The sequence below is a fragment of the Notothenia rossii genome (genome assembly GCF_949606895.1).
Source record: "Notothenia rossii genome assembly, chromosome: 10".
Classification (NCBI taxonomy): domain Eukaryota; kingdom Metazoa; phylum Chordata; class Actinopteri; order Perciformes; family Nototheniidae; genus Notothenia; species Notothenia rossii.
The window spans coordinates 63,675,098-63,692,318 of record NC_136908.1 but is presented as its reverse complement, the minus strand read 5'-3'; the positions used below and the strand labels follow the sequence as shown (position 1 = coordinate 63,692,318).

The 17,221-nt window shown below is 37.6% G+C and overlaps 3 protein-coding genes across 3 annotated transcripts in view; all 3 read left to right on the top strand.

Moving 5' to 3' along the window:
- LOC307021986 (potassium voltage-gated channel subfamily A member 1) overlaps positions 1-7,993 on the top strand; it is a 47,440-nt gene extending 39,447 nt beyond the window's left edge. Inside the window, exon 2 of the mRNA XM_079654556.1 lies at positions 7,380-7,993. The gene's annotated coding sequence lies outside the window, so the exon portion shown is untranslated. The remainder of the gene's footprint in view (positions 1-7,379) is intronic.
- A 6,177-nt stretch (positions 7,994-14,170) lies between these two features.
- LOC307022406 (histone H2B 1.2-like) lies at positions 14,171-14,750 on the top strand. Its single transcript, XM_079655218.1, has one exon. The coding sequence runs from the start codon at positions 14,188-14,190 to the stop codon at positions 14,563-14,565; it is 378 nt and encodes a 125-aa protein (XP_079511344.1). The 5' UTR covers positions 14,171-14,187; the 3' UTR covers positions 14,566-14,750.
- An 803-nt stretch (positions 14,751-15,553) lies between these two features.
- Positions 15,554-16,575, top strand: LOC307023398 (histone H4). Its single transcript, XM_079656629.1, has one exon. The coding sequence runs from the start codon at positions 15,563-15,565 to the stop codon at positions 15,872-15,874; it is 312 nt and encodes a 103-aa protein (XP_079512755.1). The 5' UTR covers positions 15,554-15,562; the 3' UTR covers positions 15,875-16,575.
- Positions 16,576-17,221: the final 646 nt, after the last annotated feature.

Here is a 17,221-nt window from a genome sequence, read left to right as displayed (position 1 = left end):
TTATTACGAAGATTACTTCAGGAAATTGTGTCCATACAACGTTTTCATTGTTACCAAGGTGGTTGCTAGGGACGCTGCTATAGATATTATTTCTGTTATGTTGTGTAACTGTTTAATGGTGTTATCTTTATTGCTACCCCCTTCCCCGTCAATGTATAGTGTTGGTTCACAGCGCAAACGTATTAGTTTAACAAAATCTGCATCTAAAGATACGTTATTTTCCCCTGTGCAATTCCAGTCTCACATCTCACATCACATCGTCATTAACAAATACCGGAAACAGATGTAGGCAAGATCCTCAGCTCTGTGATTGGATGGTTTAGCCGCAATGCACGCTGGGAAATAGTGTTTATGCGATGTGAAAACCGAAAACATTTTTTTAAAATAAAATAATCCGAGTGTGTTTGCTTTTCTCTTTGAAAGTCATCACATAACGGCATTGTAATACACGGTTCGGCTGCATTACATATTACATATCTGCCGTAGTTCTCTATTTATAGAGCCCTGATGAGTAGACTTCTAGACAAACATGAGGAACTGCCGCCAACACTGAAAACGTGACGTGGATCATAAATATATCAGAAATTAAACAACTTCTTACATTTCTTTTCAAACAATACGTCTCTTTGCAGGATCAACACTAATTCGGCTGACTTTTATATTTGATCCAATCGGTATATAGGCTGTATTTACAGCATAACGGTGCACAGCTGATAGAAAGGGACACCTGGTGGTTAAAGCATGTTATTGAATTGTATTATTTGTATTATTAGATATTAATAGGATCCCTATAAAGTATATTCATTACTCGTTATTCTCTCCTAATAGTTAATTAAAGACTGTATGTAATGACTACTTTGCACATCCCTTCAAGATTTCCTAAGGTTTATTGACATCATATTCACAAACGGTGTAGTTCTGCAATGAATGAAAAACTTGGGTCGCAGGTTCCTCAACAGTGCATTACAAGACATCTATCAATATGTGTGCATACCTCCAGCATTAAACTGTCATTCTGCACATTTCTTATACTATCTATATACATATTATAAGAGTATAATACATATGTATAATATCAGTTAAAATAAGTGCTTCAAGTTAACATTGCTGGAGGTATGCACACATATTGATAGATGTCTTGTAATGCACTGTTGAGGAACCTGCGACCCAAGTTTTTCATTCATTGCATAACTACACCGTTTGTGAATATGATGTCAATAAACCTTAGGAAATCTTGAAGGGATGTGCAAAGTAGTCATTACATACAGTCTTTAATTAACTATTAGGAGAGAATAACGAGTAATGAATATACTTTATAGGGATCCTATTAATATCTAATAATAAAAATACTAAAATTCAATAACATGCTTTAACCACCAAACTGCTAAAATTTCAAATGTTCTCTTTAGTTCAGTTTCCATTGTCGCATAAGACTGATCCAGATAGCTCCTGAATGTTTTCCTGTGTGACCATGGCTGTCCTCTGTCTCCTGTCAGTATATCTCTGAACGATGGTGATTCCAATTTGCAAATGGGCAACATTTCCTCTACTATGAAGGATGCTTCAAGCCTGTCCATCTCTGCTTTGGTTACCGGTCCTCCACATTCTAATTTTTGCTGCTTCGGAGTCGGAGGCGGCGCACTCAAAACATCCTCACTCTGGGTTCGGGGGTCCTTAGCCGTTAGCTTCACCTTAGCATGTGTTCTTTGCAGGTGTTGAGGTTTGACGTGGTGTTTACAGCAGTGGATAACAGTTTCTGGCCTGGACACAGTTTGCACCTCACCGTCACACTCCTGTCTATTCTTCGGACAAACTCACAATAATGGGCATACCTCCACCCCTCGAAAGTTATCTCTGACTCAGCCATGTTTATGCAGCACTGCGTGTGGAGATGTGGACGTGCAGATTACGTATATATAAACCTGCGGCGGAAACCCCTCTTGTCTGTCAGTGTAACGAAGTAACGCGTGTCGGGGCAATGTTAGTAACTGTAGTGTGATTACTGAATTATAAAAGTAATGCGTTACACTACTCCGTTACCGAAAAAAGTAACATTATTACAGTAACGAGTTACACCCAACTCTGCCACCAGGTGTCCCTTTCTATCAGCTGTTCAACGTTATGCTGTAAACACAGCCTATCTACCAATTGGATCAAATATAAAAGTCAGCCAAATTAGTGTTGATATTGTAAAGAAACGTATTGTGTGAAAAGAAATGTAAGATGTTGTTTAATTGCTGATATATTTATGATTCACGTCACGTTTTCAGTTTTCACGGCATTTCTTCCTGTTTGTCTAGAAGTCTTCTCATCAAGGCTCTATAAATAAAGAACTACGGCAGATATGTAATATTTAATGCAGCCGAACCGTGTATTACAATGCCGTTATGTGATGACTTTCAAAGAGAAAAGCAAGCACACTCGGAATAAAGTATTATTTTATTTTTTTTAAATGTTTTCGGATTTCACATCACATAAACACCATTTCCCAGCGTGCATTGCAGCTAAAACATCCAATCACAGAGCTGAGGATCTTGCCTACGTCTGTTTCCGGTATTTGTTAATGACGATGTGATGTGAGATGTGAGACTGGAATTGCACAGGGGAAAATAACGTATCTTTAGATGCGGATTTTGTTAAACTAATACGTTTGCGCTGTGGACCAACACTATACATTGACGGGGAAGGGGGTCGCAATAAAGATAACACCATTAAACAGTTACACAACATAACAGAAATAATATCGATAGCAGCGTCCCTAGCAACCACCTTGGTAACAATGAAAACGTTGTATGGACACAATTTCCTGAAGTAATCTTCGTAATAACTAGCAAACTAAAGATCATGTACATCCACTGCACACATAATCTGAAATAACAACTCATATTTCTCGCATCAAATGACATCAAAACACATTTTAATGGCCAAACTAACCTTAAAATAGGCATTTTCCACCGAGAATAAAACGAGAAATTTGAAGATCACGTGACATAGACGCCAGCCATTGGAAATAAATGGTGAAGAAAAACGTAGGGATCTTACAATTTCAGAGGCGTGTTTGTAGCAATACTACGTCCCACGTGGTGGACCAACGTAGTTATTACACGTTTAGATGTGAGACTGGGTTGGTACAGCTACAACATAACTGCAATGCTTTTGTGAATCGTGTAGGAAATTGTTGTGAAAACTCAGAGCTGAAAGAGCTGGAACAGAAGAGCCTCTCTCTCTTGTTATCCAACGGCTCCTGGGGGCCCGGATGGGTTTTGGTCACTTCATGATGATGATGATGATGATGATGATGTAAAGGCTGCAGAAAGTGAGCGTCTATCTGCAGCTCGTCTTCATCATCGCTGACTGAGGAGCAGGTGTGAAGACGTGGGCCTTTTTCATTCATCTCGTAAATAAAGGAGAGCAACCAGAGGAACGTGCAGCAGCAGCGCCTCTCTGCAGCTGCACGGATGACTGCATTTGATTTGCATGCACACATCGTTTTGTCCCCGTTACTCATACAAGGAATCTGCTTTGGTGCATTGCAAAAAATGTAATAAAATATTAAATTCCAAAAATACTAATACTTCAGAAAATATAAATAGTGTATAAATTAAAAAAATATATAACTAAATAAAAGAAAAAATACACAAAATCAATCTAGCTACATGTAATATCTTCTTAATAGTAGTTGTGTGCAGAAATGTGCAACATATCTTAATTTCTATCCAATAAAAGGCATACATTAATAATAAAATAAAAACAATATCCCCCTTTTTAAACACAATTTTCAGTTTTTTTTGTGTCAAACTCAAATGTTTCTTTCCCTGCAGAAGTGTGCCTCCGTATGTTTCTCTCTTTACTCCTTGCATAATAGTTTACCTCTCCTGCACCGACATCTCTTTTTAAAGCTGTTTTTTGGACATATGTGCACAGAGTCGTGTAACAGCTGTAGGGCCTGTCGCCGTCAGATTTCCCATAATTCCCGCCCGTTCAAAACACCGCCAGACCGTCCGCGGATTACGTGGGTTGGGTGTGAAAACAGATTTGGATACGGTCAATTTTAAGCATCCAGATTTTAGACTTGTGTGTGTGTTGCTGTTTTTTGTAGGTCTGATATGTGTGCAGATCCTTTTTAAAACCGCCGTCATGTTTGTGAATGCTTCAAAAACACTTTGAGTTAAGTCGTGCAGAGACGCGTCCTCGCTGGGATTTGCAGTGTTTGTTTTTAAGTCCATAATGCTCCGGGGTCAGCGAGGGTCCAGCAGACTCACCTCTGATTCTGTTCTAATGTCGTTTTAATGCAACACCCATATTTTACTTTGTAGGAAAGCTGCTGCAGGGATTACACGCAACATCTTAAATGTTCAAAATCAGGGTTATTCCCGGTTTGCTAAAACTAAATAAAATACTGTCACTTATTTTACCCCGTACTTATAAAAACTGGAAGAACCACAGGAGCAAAAAAACGTATATTTAATGACTTTTTTTCTGCGTGTACATTTGTTGTGGTTAAATAAACTGTATTATTATTATTATTATTATTATTATTATTATTATCATTATTAATACAGTTCTGGATTTTTTTTAATTATAATTTCTTACTTGTATTTCCTTCTTGAGTGGAAAGACAGTGTCAAGGTCAGTACAGATATTGTTTTTTCTGTTTTGGGGGGTAACATTGTAAATCCATAAAGTGGCGAAACCCCAAACATGTCATCAAAATGTAAAATAATTATTAATATTTATTTAAATAAAACCTCTCCAACTTTATGAACTGACAGCTGAAAAAAAAAAAACAGCCTCCAGGTTACTGTGATGTTTCACAACCAGAGCAGTGAATCATCAAATCACACACACACACACACACACACACACACACACACACACACACACACACACACACACACACACACACACACACACACACACACACACACACACACACGCACGCACGCACGCACGCACGCACACACACACACACACACACACACACACACACACACACACACACACACACACATACACACTTCTCTGTGCATATATTCCCACACGTCAGGGCTGAGGACACATATCTTCATACGGAGGAACATGCATGCAGCATTTAATCTGCTTTGCATCGTCGAACATTTGCACGTCACCATCATGCTTAAAATAGCGCGTGGTGTGTCTCTGTGTGTGTGTGTGTGTGTGTGTGTGTGTGTGTGTGTGTGTGTGTGTGTGTGTGTGTGTGTGTGTGTTTAGACTGCTGGAGCGAGAGTGAGACACCCAAATGTCAAAGTTTTTGCATCTGCAGAGGTTAAAGCTTTTAAAACTTTAACATTTTGTCCTTAAATCTTCATTAATTTAATTTGTTATCTTCAATACAAGCAGATATTATCCTTGAGGATTCCTGGAGACTAAGTCAAATAAAGATTTTTAAGAGGAATGTAAAAAACACGAGGTAAACAAAGCACGTCTGCCCTGAATCCCACCAAAAACCCAGAGAAGAGAGAAACGCTGCTGACGGGCTGCAGCGCCACCCAGTGGACAATCATGTGATCTACCAGAGCGTGGGAATGAATTAGGAATATTTTATTCATATTATATATATTTGTTTGCTTTAATTATATTTTGTTGTTATTAGGCTTATAGAAATATTAATAGAAATGACTTGACTTTTAGTTTTTACAACCGCCCAACTTTAAGAGTAACTACATACAAAATGTAAATTGAATTTACAAGTTCTACATTTAAAATTATTTGTTAAAGAAATATATTTGTATCCATTTCATTTGTATTTCAATTAGACTTTAATGTCACCTTCAAAAAATGTACAAAACACCAGGATACTCAAAACACAATATGAAACAGAATTTCAAAGTTAATACAAGTTTTTTTCCTCTTTTATATTCTGAGAAAATAAACACTTCATACATTTTTTTTTTAAATATATGGCCTTATGTGTAGAGGTCAAAGAGGTCAACATCACAACTTTAGACTTTTTTTTATTTTTCATGAACTCAAATTCTTTCAAGCCAAAAAGTATATTTCTGGAAACCTGGGATTTTTTAAAATACATTTGCAATAATGATAATATTAATTGATGTGGTTTGAAAGGCTATCTGAACGTGTGGCGGTTTGACATACTGGCATTGATTCACGGATAATCGATTCTTTAAGCCATTCTTAAAACCCTCATTGGCGAGACTCTTTATTCTTATTTCTACCTGCAAAATAAAACCTCCTCTTTTTCTTCACGATGCAATCATAAAGGGGGTTTCTCTGGAGCGTCCCGGGGTGTTTCGCGGCGGCGGGCGGTTGTTGACACCTCGTCGGGGGGGAAAGGAAGGAGGAACAGTTTTCCTGGCGGCTGGATTTGGCTGCATATGCTGCTCTGGATTACTCTGATCCAATTTAATGCCTAAAACCGTGCAATCATTCATAACTACAGGAGCTGTGGAGCACCATCTGCTGCCGAGGATTAACTTCCAGGAAGATGTTGAAAGGTGGGGGGGGGGGGCGGGAGGACGACCTACCTATATAAACAGTGGAGAAGCATTTCTGTAGTGGACCCTGAAGGCAGCATCTCCCAAATAGTCAATGAGATTTTCCAATTTTTGTTAATAATCTCAAACATTTATGATGCTTACGTGTTTTGTTCAGCAGGATAATCTGCACATATTTAACACCACTTTATGATTTCTGAAGTAAAAAGCTATCGTTGGTGTTAGAGAACTCTCCCTGGTCCCCGGTTTGAGCTTCAGCCTCAGGATCCATGTATCTGTGATCCTCTCCAGAATGGAAGGAGTCATCACATACAGAGCATCAACTAGTTCCTGAACAGTGTCCTTCACATGCTGATATCCAAGAGAGGGAGTTAAACAGTCACAAGATGGAGGGATACCGGGTCTTGTAGGTAATCATACATCCTGTCATGTTCAAAACAGTAAGGTTTTTTCTCGAAATGTTGGATATTTTTCTGAAAATCAGAAAATTCTGACTTTTTCTCAAAAATCTGACTTTTCCAAAAAAATCTGACTTTTCCAAAAAATGTTAGAAGTGTTGCTTTTAAGTATAAAATAAATCAATTAAGCTGATTCTTAAACCAACTAACTACCTTTTATATCCTCTGTCTGGATATTTGCATCCTACATGTGCAACAACGGAGGTATTTGAGCTGCCATGATACATGAATTTCCCCACAGGGATAAATAAAGATCCATCTTATCTTAGTTGTCGGTATAGGCATATAACAAACAATTCACTTTCAGACAAGGGAACAGGAAGCACTAAACTGTTGAGTCATATCACGGCAGGGGTTGAAAAGAGAATATTTATTCTGCAAGAAAAGTAGCTTTTGCCTCTAAAACGAGACGTTAAAAACTGAAATTGTGTTTTTTTTTCCACAGAGAGTCGACGCCCTGCCCTCCGATCATCAGGAGAGTCGATCCGACCGAAGGACCCCCCCTTGCTGCACTTCTAAAAAATCAGCACCTACCCTTTTTCTGGAAAATCTGTGCCTTCAACCAAAAAATTCACCAGTGATACTTCTGAAGCTTTTTTTGTTGTTTTTCTTTGGAGCAGAGGATTATCTGCCTGATGCAGGAGGGCCTGGGGTCGCTTGTCTCTCTGGAAGTAAAAAAATATATAAAAACAACCTATCCAGGAAATGCAAATCATTTTGACGTCCTCACGTGTTCTTTTTTGTTTGTTTTTCTACAAATTGTGTCAGTGATTTCCTTCATATCGGAAGAAAATCCCTCGCTGTGCAATATCAGTCCATATTTATGTGAAGTTGTCGTGTGGACGAAGACTCTGGACGAACTTTTTGGTTTTATTTTTGTAAACAACGATTTTCCTGATTTCTATTTTTCTAAAATGCTGAAAGACAGATGGAGCGGATGGATGAATAATAAAAAAAAAAGATCATCTGAACACTTTTTAAGGGAGAGAGGATGTTTGGTTTGAATTTGTCCGAGTTTAGTTTTTCCTCGACTGCACCCCCCTCTATGGAGCTATTTCAGGGTCATAAGTTTTGATCATTCAAAAAAATACAATTTATTTGAAAGTTCAAGTTTTTGTCCTGAACTTTGAAAAATACAACGATGTATTCAAAATAAAAAAAAGTATTTGAAATAATTTTTGAGGTTGAATTTTATTTTGATTCAGTTCAGCAATTTTTTTGAATAATCTATTTATTTTCAGATTTCACTTTTATACATATTTTGATATTTGAATCCTTATTTTTTTCAGCACAGATTTTTCGTTTTCAGATTCAAAACAATTAATTTTTCAGTTTCAAATCTTGTTTTTTCAGATTTCACATTGCTTTTCACCTTCAGATCGTTTTTCACTTTCAGATCTTTTTCTTTCGCTTTCAAACTTTTGATGTTGCTTGAGGGGGCGGGGCTTAGCAAAGAGAAGTTTGGCATCCTGAGTGACAGGCCTCTCTCTGTCATGTTGCCTTCATGGATGTTAAAAAACTGAGACCAGCGTCAAAGTTCCGTTAAGCGAGCTGTTGAGCATCGTAGTTGGCAACAATCAAGTACAAATAAACTGTGTTAGAATGTGAAATTACGTATCCGCAACGAGCCAGCAGGTTGTTCTGGTGGACCTGACGCCATCCCCCGCTGTCTCACGGAGAGATACCGCAGGTCCTTCCTTCCTGTAGCGGTCAGACTATACAACCAGCACAGCCCCTAGTAGACCCCGCACAAAACAACACAGACTATAACACCTCTTGTGGATAAATACCAACTATGTGCAATATTTGCATTATGTGCAATATATATATGCCGTTAAAAACTGTGCAATATATACCTGGCTGCTAAATCCCAGAACTGTCACAGGGTGTGTATTATGTAAAATGTGTAACTTTAAAAATATAGGCCTATATAATTTCTTTTTTAGGTAACATGAAGCTGTCTTTGGCTCTTGTCTGCTGTAACAATATAAATGTATCCCCTGTGGCTGGGACTAATAAAGGTATTCAGATTCTGATCGCAAAAACCAAGCCAATACTATGCTGCGTTCATGGAGCTACGTGGAAGTGGGGAAGGACAACGCTTGATTGCGGATACGTGATTTCAGATTCTAGCACAGTTTATGGTTCTTACGTTGATTGTTGCCACTACGATGCTCAACAGCTCGCTTAACGGAACTTTGATGCTGGTATCAGTTTACCACCAATCACGGGAGTATTTTGTATAGAAAGTGTGTAGTTGTATTTCTTGCGCTATCCATGAAGGCATCATGACAGAGGGAGGGCTGTCACTCAGGGTGTCAAACTACTCGTTGGTAAGCCCCGCCCCCCGAATAAATATCACGGTCAAAAGTCTGAAAGCGAAAAAAAAAGATCTGAAAGTGAAAAACGATCTGAAGGCTAGAAAAAGATTGAAACTGAAAAAATAATTGTTTTGAATCTGAAAACGTAAAATCTGAAACTGAAAAAAACAAGTATTCAAATATCAAAGTATGTATAAAAGTGAAATATGAAAATAAATATTTTATTAAAAAAAATTGCTGAACTGAATCAAAATAATATTCAACCTGAACAATTATTCCAAATACTTTTTTTTGTTTTGAATACAACATTGTATTTTTCAAAGTTCAGGATGAAAACTTGGACTTTCAAATAAATTGTATTTTTTTGAATGATCAAAACTTATGACCCTGAAATAGCTCCATACCCCTCCAGCTCTGAACCAGAGCCAAAGCCATAGCCTATCTCAGATATTTAAAAAAACACAAATCAGTGTCCCGAACACAACGCGATGCATTCAGGGTCCCACAGACTGACTCCACGGGCTCCTGGAAGCTGTTGGATTTTGCGAGTGACGTTTTGATTTCTACTGTATGTTCAGGGGCTTGAATCTGAAGTATTTAGTATGTCTCTACCTTTGTGTGGCCTGTTCTTCTTCTTGCTGTTATTTTGTACTTTCTCCTACATATCAACCAAGAAACTATAAGTGGCATGAGTATGTGTGTTACAGTGAGAACAAAGAATGAGTGTGTTTGGCAGAATGGGAGGTGAAATACTGTAAATTCTCAAATAAAACCAGAACTACAAGGGCATTTGAAAGGCCATTGCCAAAAAGTGAAAAATGGAGTGTGTATCCACCTCGTGATGTGGATCTCCTCCAACTGTTCACAGGTTCTTCTTTAGCCAACGTTACATCCTTCCAACAATTTTCATAAAAATCAGGTAATTTTTCTGTATATTCTCAAATAAAACCAGAACTGGAAGGTCGTTTGCCAAAAAGTGAAAATTGGAGTCTGTGTCTGCCTCATGATGTGGATCTTCTCTGGGGATGTTCTCAAGTTCTTGCTTAGCCATTGTTACACTGTTGGACCACTTTTCATGAATATCGGGCCATTGGTTTTTGTGTAATCCTGCTGATGAACTGAACCAAAAACATGAGCTCCTTGGCCAAAGACACAATTCAATCTTTATTTCAGACTCAAGGTCCATATCACATACAACAAGACACACATCAATAAATAAGATAGATGACTGAGATCCGTTTCAATTCCATCGTTTGAGGTTTAAAAATCCAAATGTAAATGAGGTAGTGCTTTTTTGTATGTTTTACCCTTACATGACCAACTCTGCAACATTAAAAGATCTTTCACAAATCAAATATTTTTAATATCTACCATTTATCCCGCATGATTAGGAGAATGCAGCTTTAGCCCCTTAGATTTGTGCCTTGTTAGCTAAGTTATATTGCTATTAGCTTAGCTACCTTTACATTTTGTGTACTAATGTTAGCTGTCGTTCACAAACTACTGAGTACATCACTTTTTTAGATAATGTGAAGCCAATGTAAGAACAAGGATTGATCAAAAAGCTAAATAAAAGACAGTTTTTTATATTCTTGTATCTCATTATGATGGAAAAATCTAAATAAATAAGTGTCTTCCAAAAGTAGTGAGATGGTAAAAAGGAACCACAAGAAGGCTTTTAATGTGAAACAAAAGGAAGTTATCAATGATCAGTAAAGCATATTTAAAAAGTCAGTGTTCACTGCTATTGAAGTTGGAAATATCAAATTCCTGTAAATGTTTCCCAATAAAAGTCTTCCAAGGGTAGTGAAGGTGTTATAGGCAAAAAAACAATTGTAAAGCTTTTAAAATAGATCAGTAAAAATGGATCTGATCAAATGCACACAAGTCATTTTTCCAAACTAGTTTTCTACTTAAGCCTGGAGCCACTGTTTGAGAATTTACAGTACTTCCTGTTTTCTTTTTTCAATCCTATTTTTCCAGTTGTGAAAAGTGTTCTGTGTTTCCTCGAAGCTGCTATCCCTGTGCTGTGTAGATCGGAGAAGTCCAGCCTTATCCCTGAAGTCCTACACCCTCCGTTAGCTCTCCATACCTCACACCAACACACTTTATTATCATCAACTGAATAATAATAATTCAAATGCATCGGTGGTTCAGTTTGTGCCTTTCAGGGAATCATCGTTTTGCTTTTGAGGAGTTGTGTTTTCATTCAAAAAGATTCAGTTTTACGTTGTTTTCAGGAAAAGTAGATTTATTTAAGATGCATGTCTGTTTCTTTATCCAATATATTACTCTTAAGGTGAAACAGTATTTGTTTAACAAGTATGTATACACCCATAAGTGATGATTGAACATATCAATTTAAAACTTTATTATGTGGCACAAGATGTTTAGGACGCAATAGGAATGTCATTCATAAGAATGATCTAACTGCACACATTGACACCTGTGAAGAAAAGAAACTGTGTGTCTTGTTCCATATCAAGATTTATTCCACAGATAATCAAAATAAGACAAATGTCTCTTACCTTCACCTGAGGTAGATCGTTTGTAATTGTATTGTTAGATCATAGGATACAAGAAGAATTAGGTTGGAGATAACATTGATAATCATACCAATGGTTTTGTAACTTGTTTCCTCCCAAATGCATCATATTCGTATGATAACAAGAGTAATAGGTACAGTATAGTACACTTTTGAAGTACTTTACTTTGCTATATAATGAACACATTCAATATAATGTACTATGATAAGTTAAGCTACCCAGCAGTATTTAAAGTCATCAACATGAGCTCTGTTTTCACAAGCTCAAAAATATGTGGTTGAATCTGCAGGAGAGCTAGTTCACGTTAGCTGTTAGCTGCTAGCTTTTAGCTGTTAGCTGTAAGTTATTAGCAGTGGGTAAACGAGGTTCCATATTGTTGGTCTGAGTTCAAGCTCTATTCAGTTAAAATGAATATTTAGCTAAGGTAGACTATAACGTTAGTATTATTACGTGTAATAAACTTGAATAAATTGAGTTTTTATAAAAATGACAACCTGTTAAAGTTGCTTACAAAACCAGTATGCTAACGGTAACAGAAGAGTGTATGTTGAAGATTTTTTTTTAATGATACATTCTTGGTCAATTTGGTATCAAGAATCCTACGATTTCACTGAGTATTGATGATAACACAGTCATTCACATTTATAAATGGAGAAAATGTAAAACCTGACTTCCCGTCAGAGGCACAAACTGGATCTTACGGTCCACAAATCGTTTTTGTTTCAATCAAATCAAACATTTTGCAGCATGTCATGACATTTCTCGAAAAGCGACTGTTTGTAGGCATACCTGCAAAGTGTATTTATTATTTATTTTATTTTTTGTAATGCATGGTTTTGATTGCACACCGCCGTTCGTTCATATCCACCCAGGGGTGTTGTGTCCTGCCAACATGTAGTGGAGGTAGTTTCCTTTCTGTGTGGAGTCCGTATAGACTTTGCTGCCTGTTGCGTGTGAAATACCCGTGAAGCTGCCTCCGTCCACATCAAGTACCTTTATACCAACACCGATCCCCAAAACAAAACGCTGCCAAATTGGTCTGAATAAGCCAAAAGTTTGTTCTGACGTTCTCTGGTTATAAGTGGTATAAGTGTATCACATGTTAAACCTCATCCCGTTTAATGTTACATTGTGTTTTTAACAAAAAAGAATCCTGTTTGTTAAATTGTTGATAGTATATGCAGAAGAGTTATGAAATAAACTGAAACAAACTCAGATGTGTGTCAGCTGCTTGTGTTGAATTGTTTTTCCACCGGATGAAGACATTTTCTCTCTCAGTGTCAAAGGATTTATTTTATGAGGTTATTTGATTCCGTAAACACACGTTGACAGTACTGATGGATAGGGTATACAATATAACCAACACAAATAATGGTTTATGGTTTAAAGTCAGCAAAGTAGATTAAAAAAATGTAATTATCAAACTACTTTTAAAAGTGAACTTTTATTTTGAAGGCATCTCTAAAAATAAATACATAGAACAATAAATACATGCACACATTATGAACACGGCACTTCAAAATAAAAGTTTAGTATAACTTGACTAAACTTGAACACACATTTCTTTCGGTCTGGTAGTGGCTCAGTCAGAGCCGTAGGGTCGCCGGTTCAAGTCCCCAACCAGACCTAAGTGTGGACTGCTACTTGGAGAGGTCCCAGTTCACTTCCTGCCCTGCCGTGGTGCCCTTGAGCAAGGCACCCGACAACCCCCTTCCCCCCTTACTCCCATTGCTCCCCAGGCGCTGTACAATAGCTGCCCACTGCTCCTGGTACTAGACTCCTGGTACTAGGATGGGTTAAAAGCAGACAACACACCGTGTGTGCATGTGTGACCATTACAGAGGGTTTCATCCCTCCCATTCTATTCTATTCCGGATTGCATCCACTAGATGGTGACATTAGAGCCTCAAACAAAAGCACATAACCCAATTGAAAATATCAATATAAATGTACTGTTAAAACACAGAACCTAATAAGAATAATGTTGAAAATACTACTACCAAAGATTAATGATGCCAGTTAAAAAAAGATATGACAAGGATTAAGTTAAATATGAAAAGTAATTAAACAGAAAAACGTAAAGAATATAAAAAAAAAACCTATTATATTCAAATGAATCAATACAACTTAATTGGGAGCAATATACAATTATTCTCAAAAATATAAAATATACTTTCACCATGTGTCTGTTATCAAAATGGTTATAGCATATTAAAGGTAAATATTGAAAACCTTTCACTTTCACCAACAGCTAAGCACTGACGTTATTTTCCAGCCAGCCAATAGCAGAGGGGCAACCGCACAGTGCTATTTGCATACAAGGGTATAAGTAGGAGTAGCGTGCATTCGCTTTCCTCACTGTTCGAAGAAGTCCAGAATCGTAACCATGCCTGAGCCACCAAAAGTTCCAGTACCCAAGAAGGGTTCCAAGAAGGCGGTCACCAAGACCGCAAGCAAGACCGGTAAGAAGAGGAGAAAGTCCAGGAAGGAGAGCTACGCCATCTACGTGTACAAAGTGATGAAGCAGGTGCACCCCGATACCGGCATCTCCTCCAAGGCCATGGGCATCATGAACTGCTTCGTGAGCGACATCTTTGAGCGCATCGCCGGGGAGGCCTCCCGTCTGGCTCACTACAACAAGCGCTCCACCATCACCTCCAGGGAGATCCAGACCGCCGTCCGCCTGCTGCTCCCCGGAGAGCTGGCCAAGCACGCCGTGTCTGAGGGCACCAAGGCCGTGACCAAGTACACCAGCTCCAAGTAACCTGTTGTCGCTACTGCTACAAACCAACGGCTCTTTTAAGAGCCACCCACTTCATCTACTGCTGCCATCCTTAGATGTATCCATGATGTGTAATTCAACAATGTAAACTCAGCCGTCATGTTTAAATGAATATGTGAATATGAAATTAATGAATACGGATAATAAACGCCCAGTGACAAAAACGACCCTTGTTTTGTATTTATGGATATTTTCGAGTAATCCAGAACATGGAATAGTCCGGTCTCAATAATAGTCAAATAAACCCTACTCTTTTGGATTTAACCCTTTTCAATTTAGCTGTAAGAGCTAACAAGCAATCTATGTACATTATATTTACTTTTGAGTACTCTGACTTGTTCAGGAGGGTCTCTGTTATCATGAATGTTAAAGTGCAAATAAACTTTGTGGTAAGCCCAAAGAATACAAAATATGACAGTAACGGTTGCATATTAGTGTCTGAATGTTGTAAATAAAATAAGATATCCAAATGTAAAGTAATACATAAAACAATACAACTAAAGAAAACCTTATGAGGGAAAGTTACAATATATGTAAACTGTACATCATAGTTTTATGTATTTAAAATAAGATGTTCATTGGTGTTTAAATATTCCAAAAATGAAAATATGATAAACTATAACACAATAGTAAAGTGAAGTATAAGGTGCAATATATTGGTGGTAATACCAATCGTATACAATAGTATAGTATGATATAAGTAGAGAGTATTTTATTTTTGGTAATACTAAATGCAAGAAATTATATCGATGATAAACAGCTGAATATGGTGCCTATTAAACACAGGGGAAATCAAAGATCGACCCACAACCCAGATCGGCAATTTTGCGACTTTATTGTGAAATAACCATTGAAGCGTTTTCTGTTGTTAGCTTGTTTTTTCCCGCCGAACAGATCTCAACCACGTCCGCAGACTGGCAATAAATACCAACGGTCTCCACAGCAGATTCATTCACAGTTTAGACACAACTCTGAAAATATGTCTGGAAGAGGAAAAGGTGGAAAGGGACTCGGCAAAGGAGGCGCTAAACGCCACCGCAAAGTTCTCCGTGATAACATCCAGGGCATCACCAAGCCCGCTATCCGCCGTCTGGCTCGCCGCGGCGGAGTGAAGCGTATCTCCGGTCTGATCTACGAGGAGACCCGCGGTGTGCTCAAGGTGTTCCTGGAGAACGTGATCCGTGATGCCGTCACCTACACCGAGCACGCCAAGAGGAAGACAGTGACCGCCATGGATGTGGTGTACGCTCTGAAGAGGCAGGGCCGCACCCTGTACGGCTTCGGGGGATAAACTCATCTGACTGAAACACACAAAGGCTCTTTTAAGAGCCACCCACTTTACTTTAAGAGCGTCTGTCCTTGTGTTAGCTTAAGAACAATTTATCCCAAAAAAATTGTATTATTAAACTTAAAGTCCTATATGAAAATGTTAATCCATTTAACTATTAAGGGTATAATAATAATAACTTGTATTAAAAAAAAATGTTAATGCTATTAAATAAACTGATTTGTACCTCAAATTGAGAGAATAAACTAACTCGTAGTAATTTATTTATATTTAAGATGGATATACGATCTAACCACGGGTGAATATTCTTAGTAAAGGAGATGAGTAAAGTATGTATATGGTGAATAAACATTTTACACATTTATAATGAGAACAATTAATTAAACAGCACAGTATGTTTAAGAAGTGTAATGTTATTGCACTGAAACTATTATCTGAATTCAAAAGCTGCCTGTTTAGTGAAATGTCAACATTGGAAGATTTATCATTCAGAAATTATATTGTACATAATATTTTTCATAAAAGTGCAATGTTTTTCTCGGGAATACAATTGTGATGTATATTAAAATTGAATTAACCTTTACTAATCAAAGTGTTTTTATTGATTTTTGTATACAAACACACATCCAGTACAACACAAAATAACAAGACTCAAAATACACATCACATACTCACCTAAATACAGGTCTAAACTATAGGAACAATAACAACACAGGCATTCTTAGGTTAAAATGCATAAATAAACAACAATGTCCGACAGAAGAAAATAAAAGAAAAAGAAAAAAGTAAATAAATAAAATAAAAGAAATAAAAAATAAAATAAAATAAAATAAAAATAAAAATAAAGGAGGGGTGGGGGGGGGTGATGCCAATTATGTTGAAGCAGATGAAAGCTCCCGTTCAAGATGGGCGATAAAAGGCTGCCAGACCTTATAAAACTTCTTAGTGTTGCCCTGCAAAGTAAATCTAAGGTGCTCCAATTTAAGATGTGTCATTACCTCCTCTATCCATCGTTTATGAGATGGTGGTGTTGTCTTTATCCAGTTAAATAAAATCAACCTCCTGGCCAACAATAACGAGAATGCCATTGCTTTCTTCTGAGCAGTTGTTAGTCCTGCTTCCTCTGGTGCCACACCAAAGATGGCTGTCAGAGGGCCAGGCTCTATATTTTTATTATAAATAGATGAGAAGGCTGTAAAGATTTTGGTCCAAAAATCTTTCAGCCTGGGACAAGACCAGAACATGTGGCATAAATTAGCTGGCACCTGTTTACATCTAGGGCAAGTCGGATCAGTCCCCTGGTAGATTCTTGCCAGTTTGTCCCTTGAGAAATGAAGTCTGTGTAACACT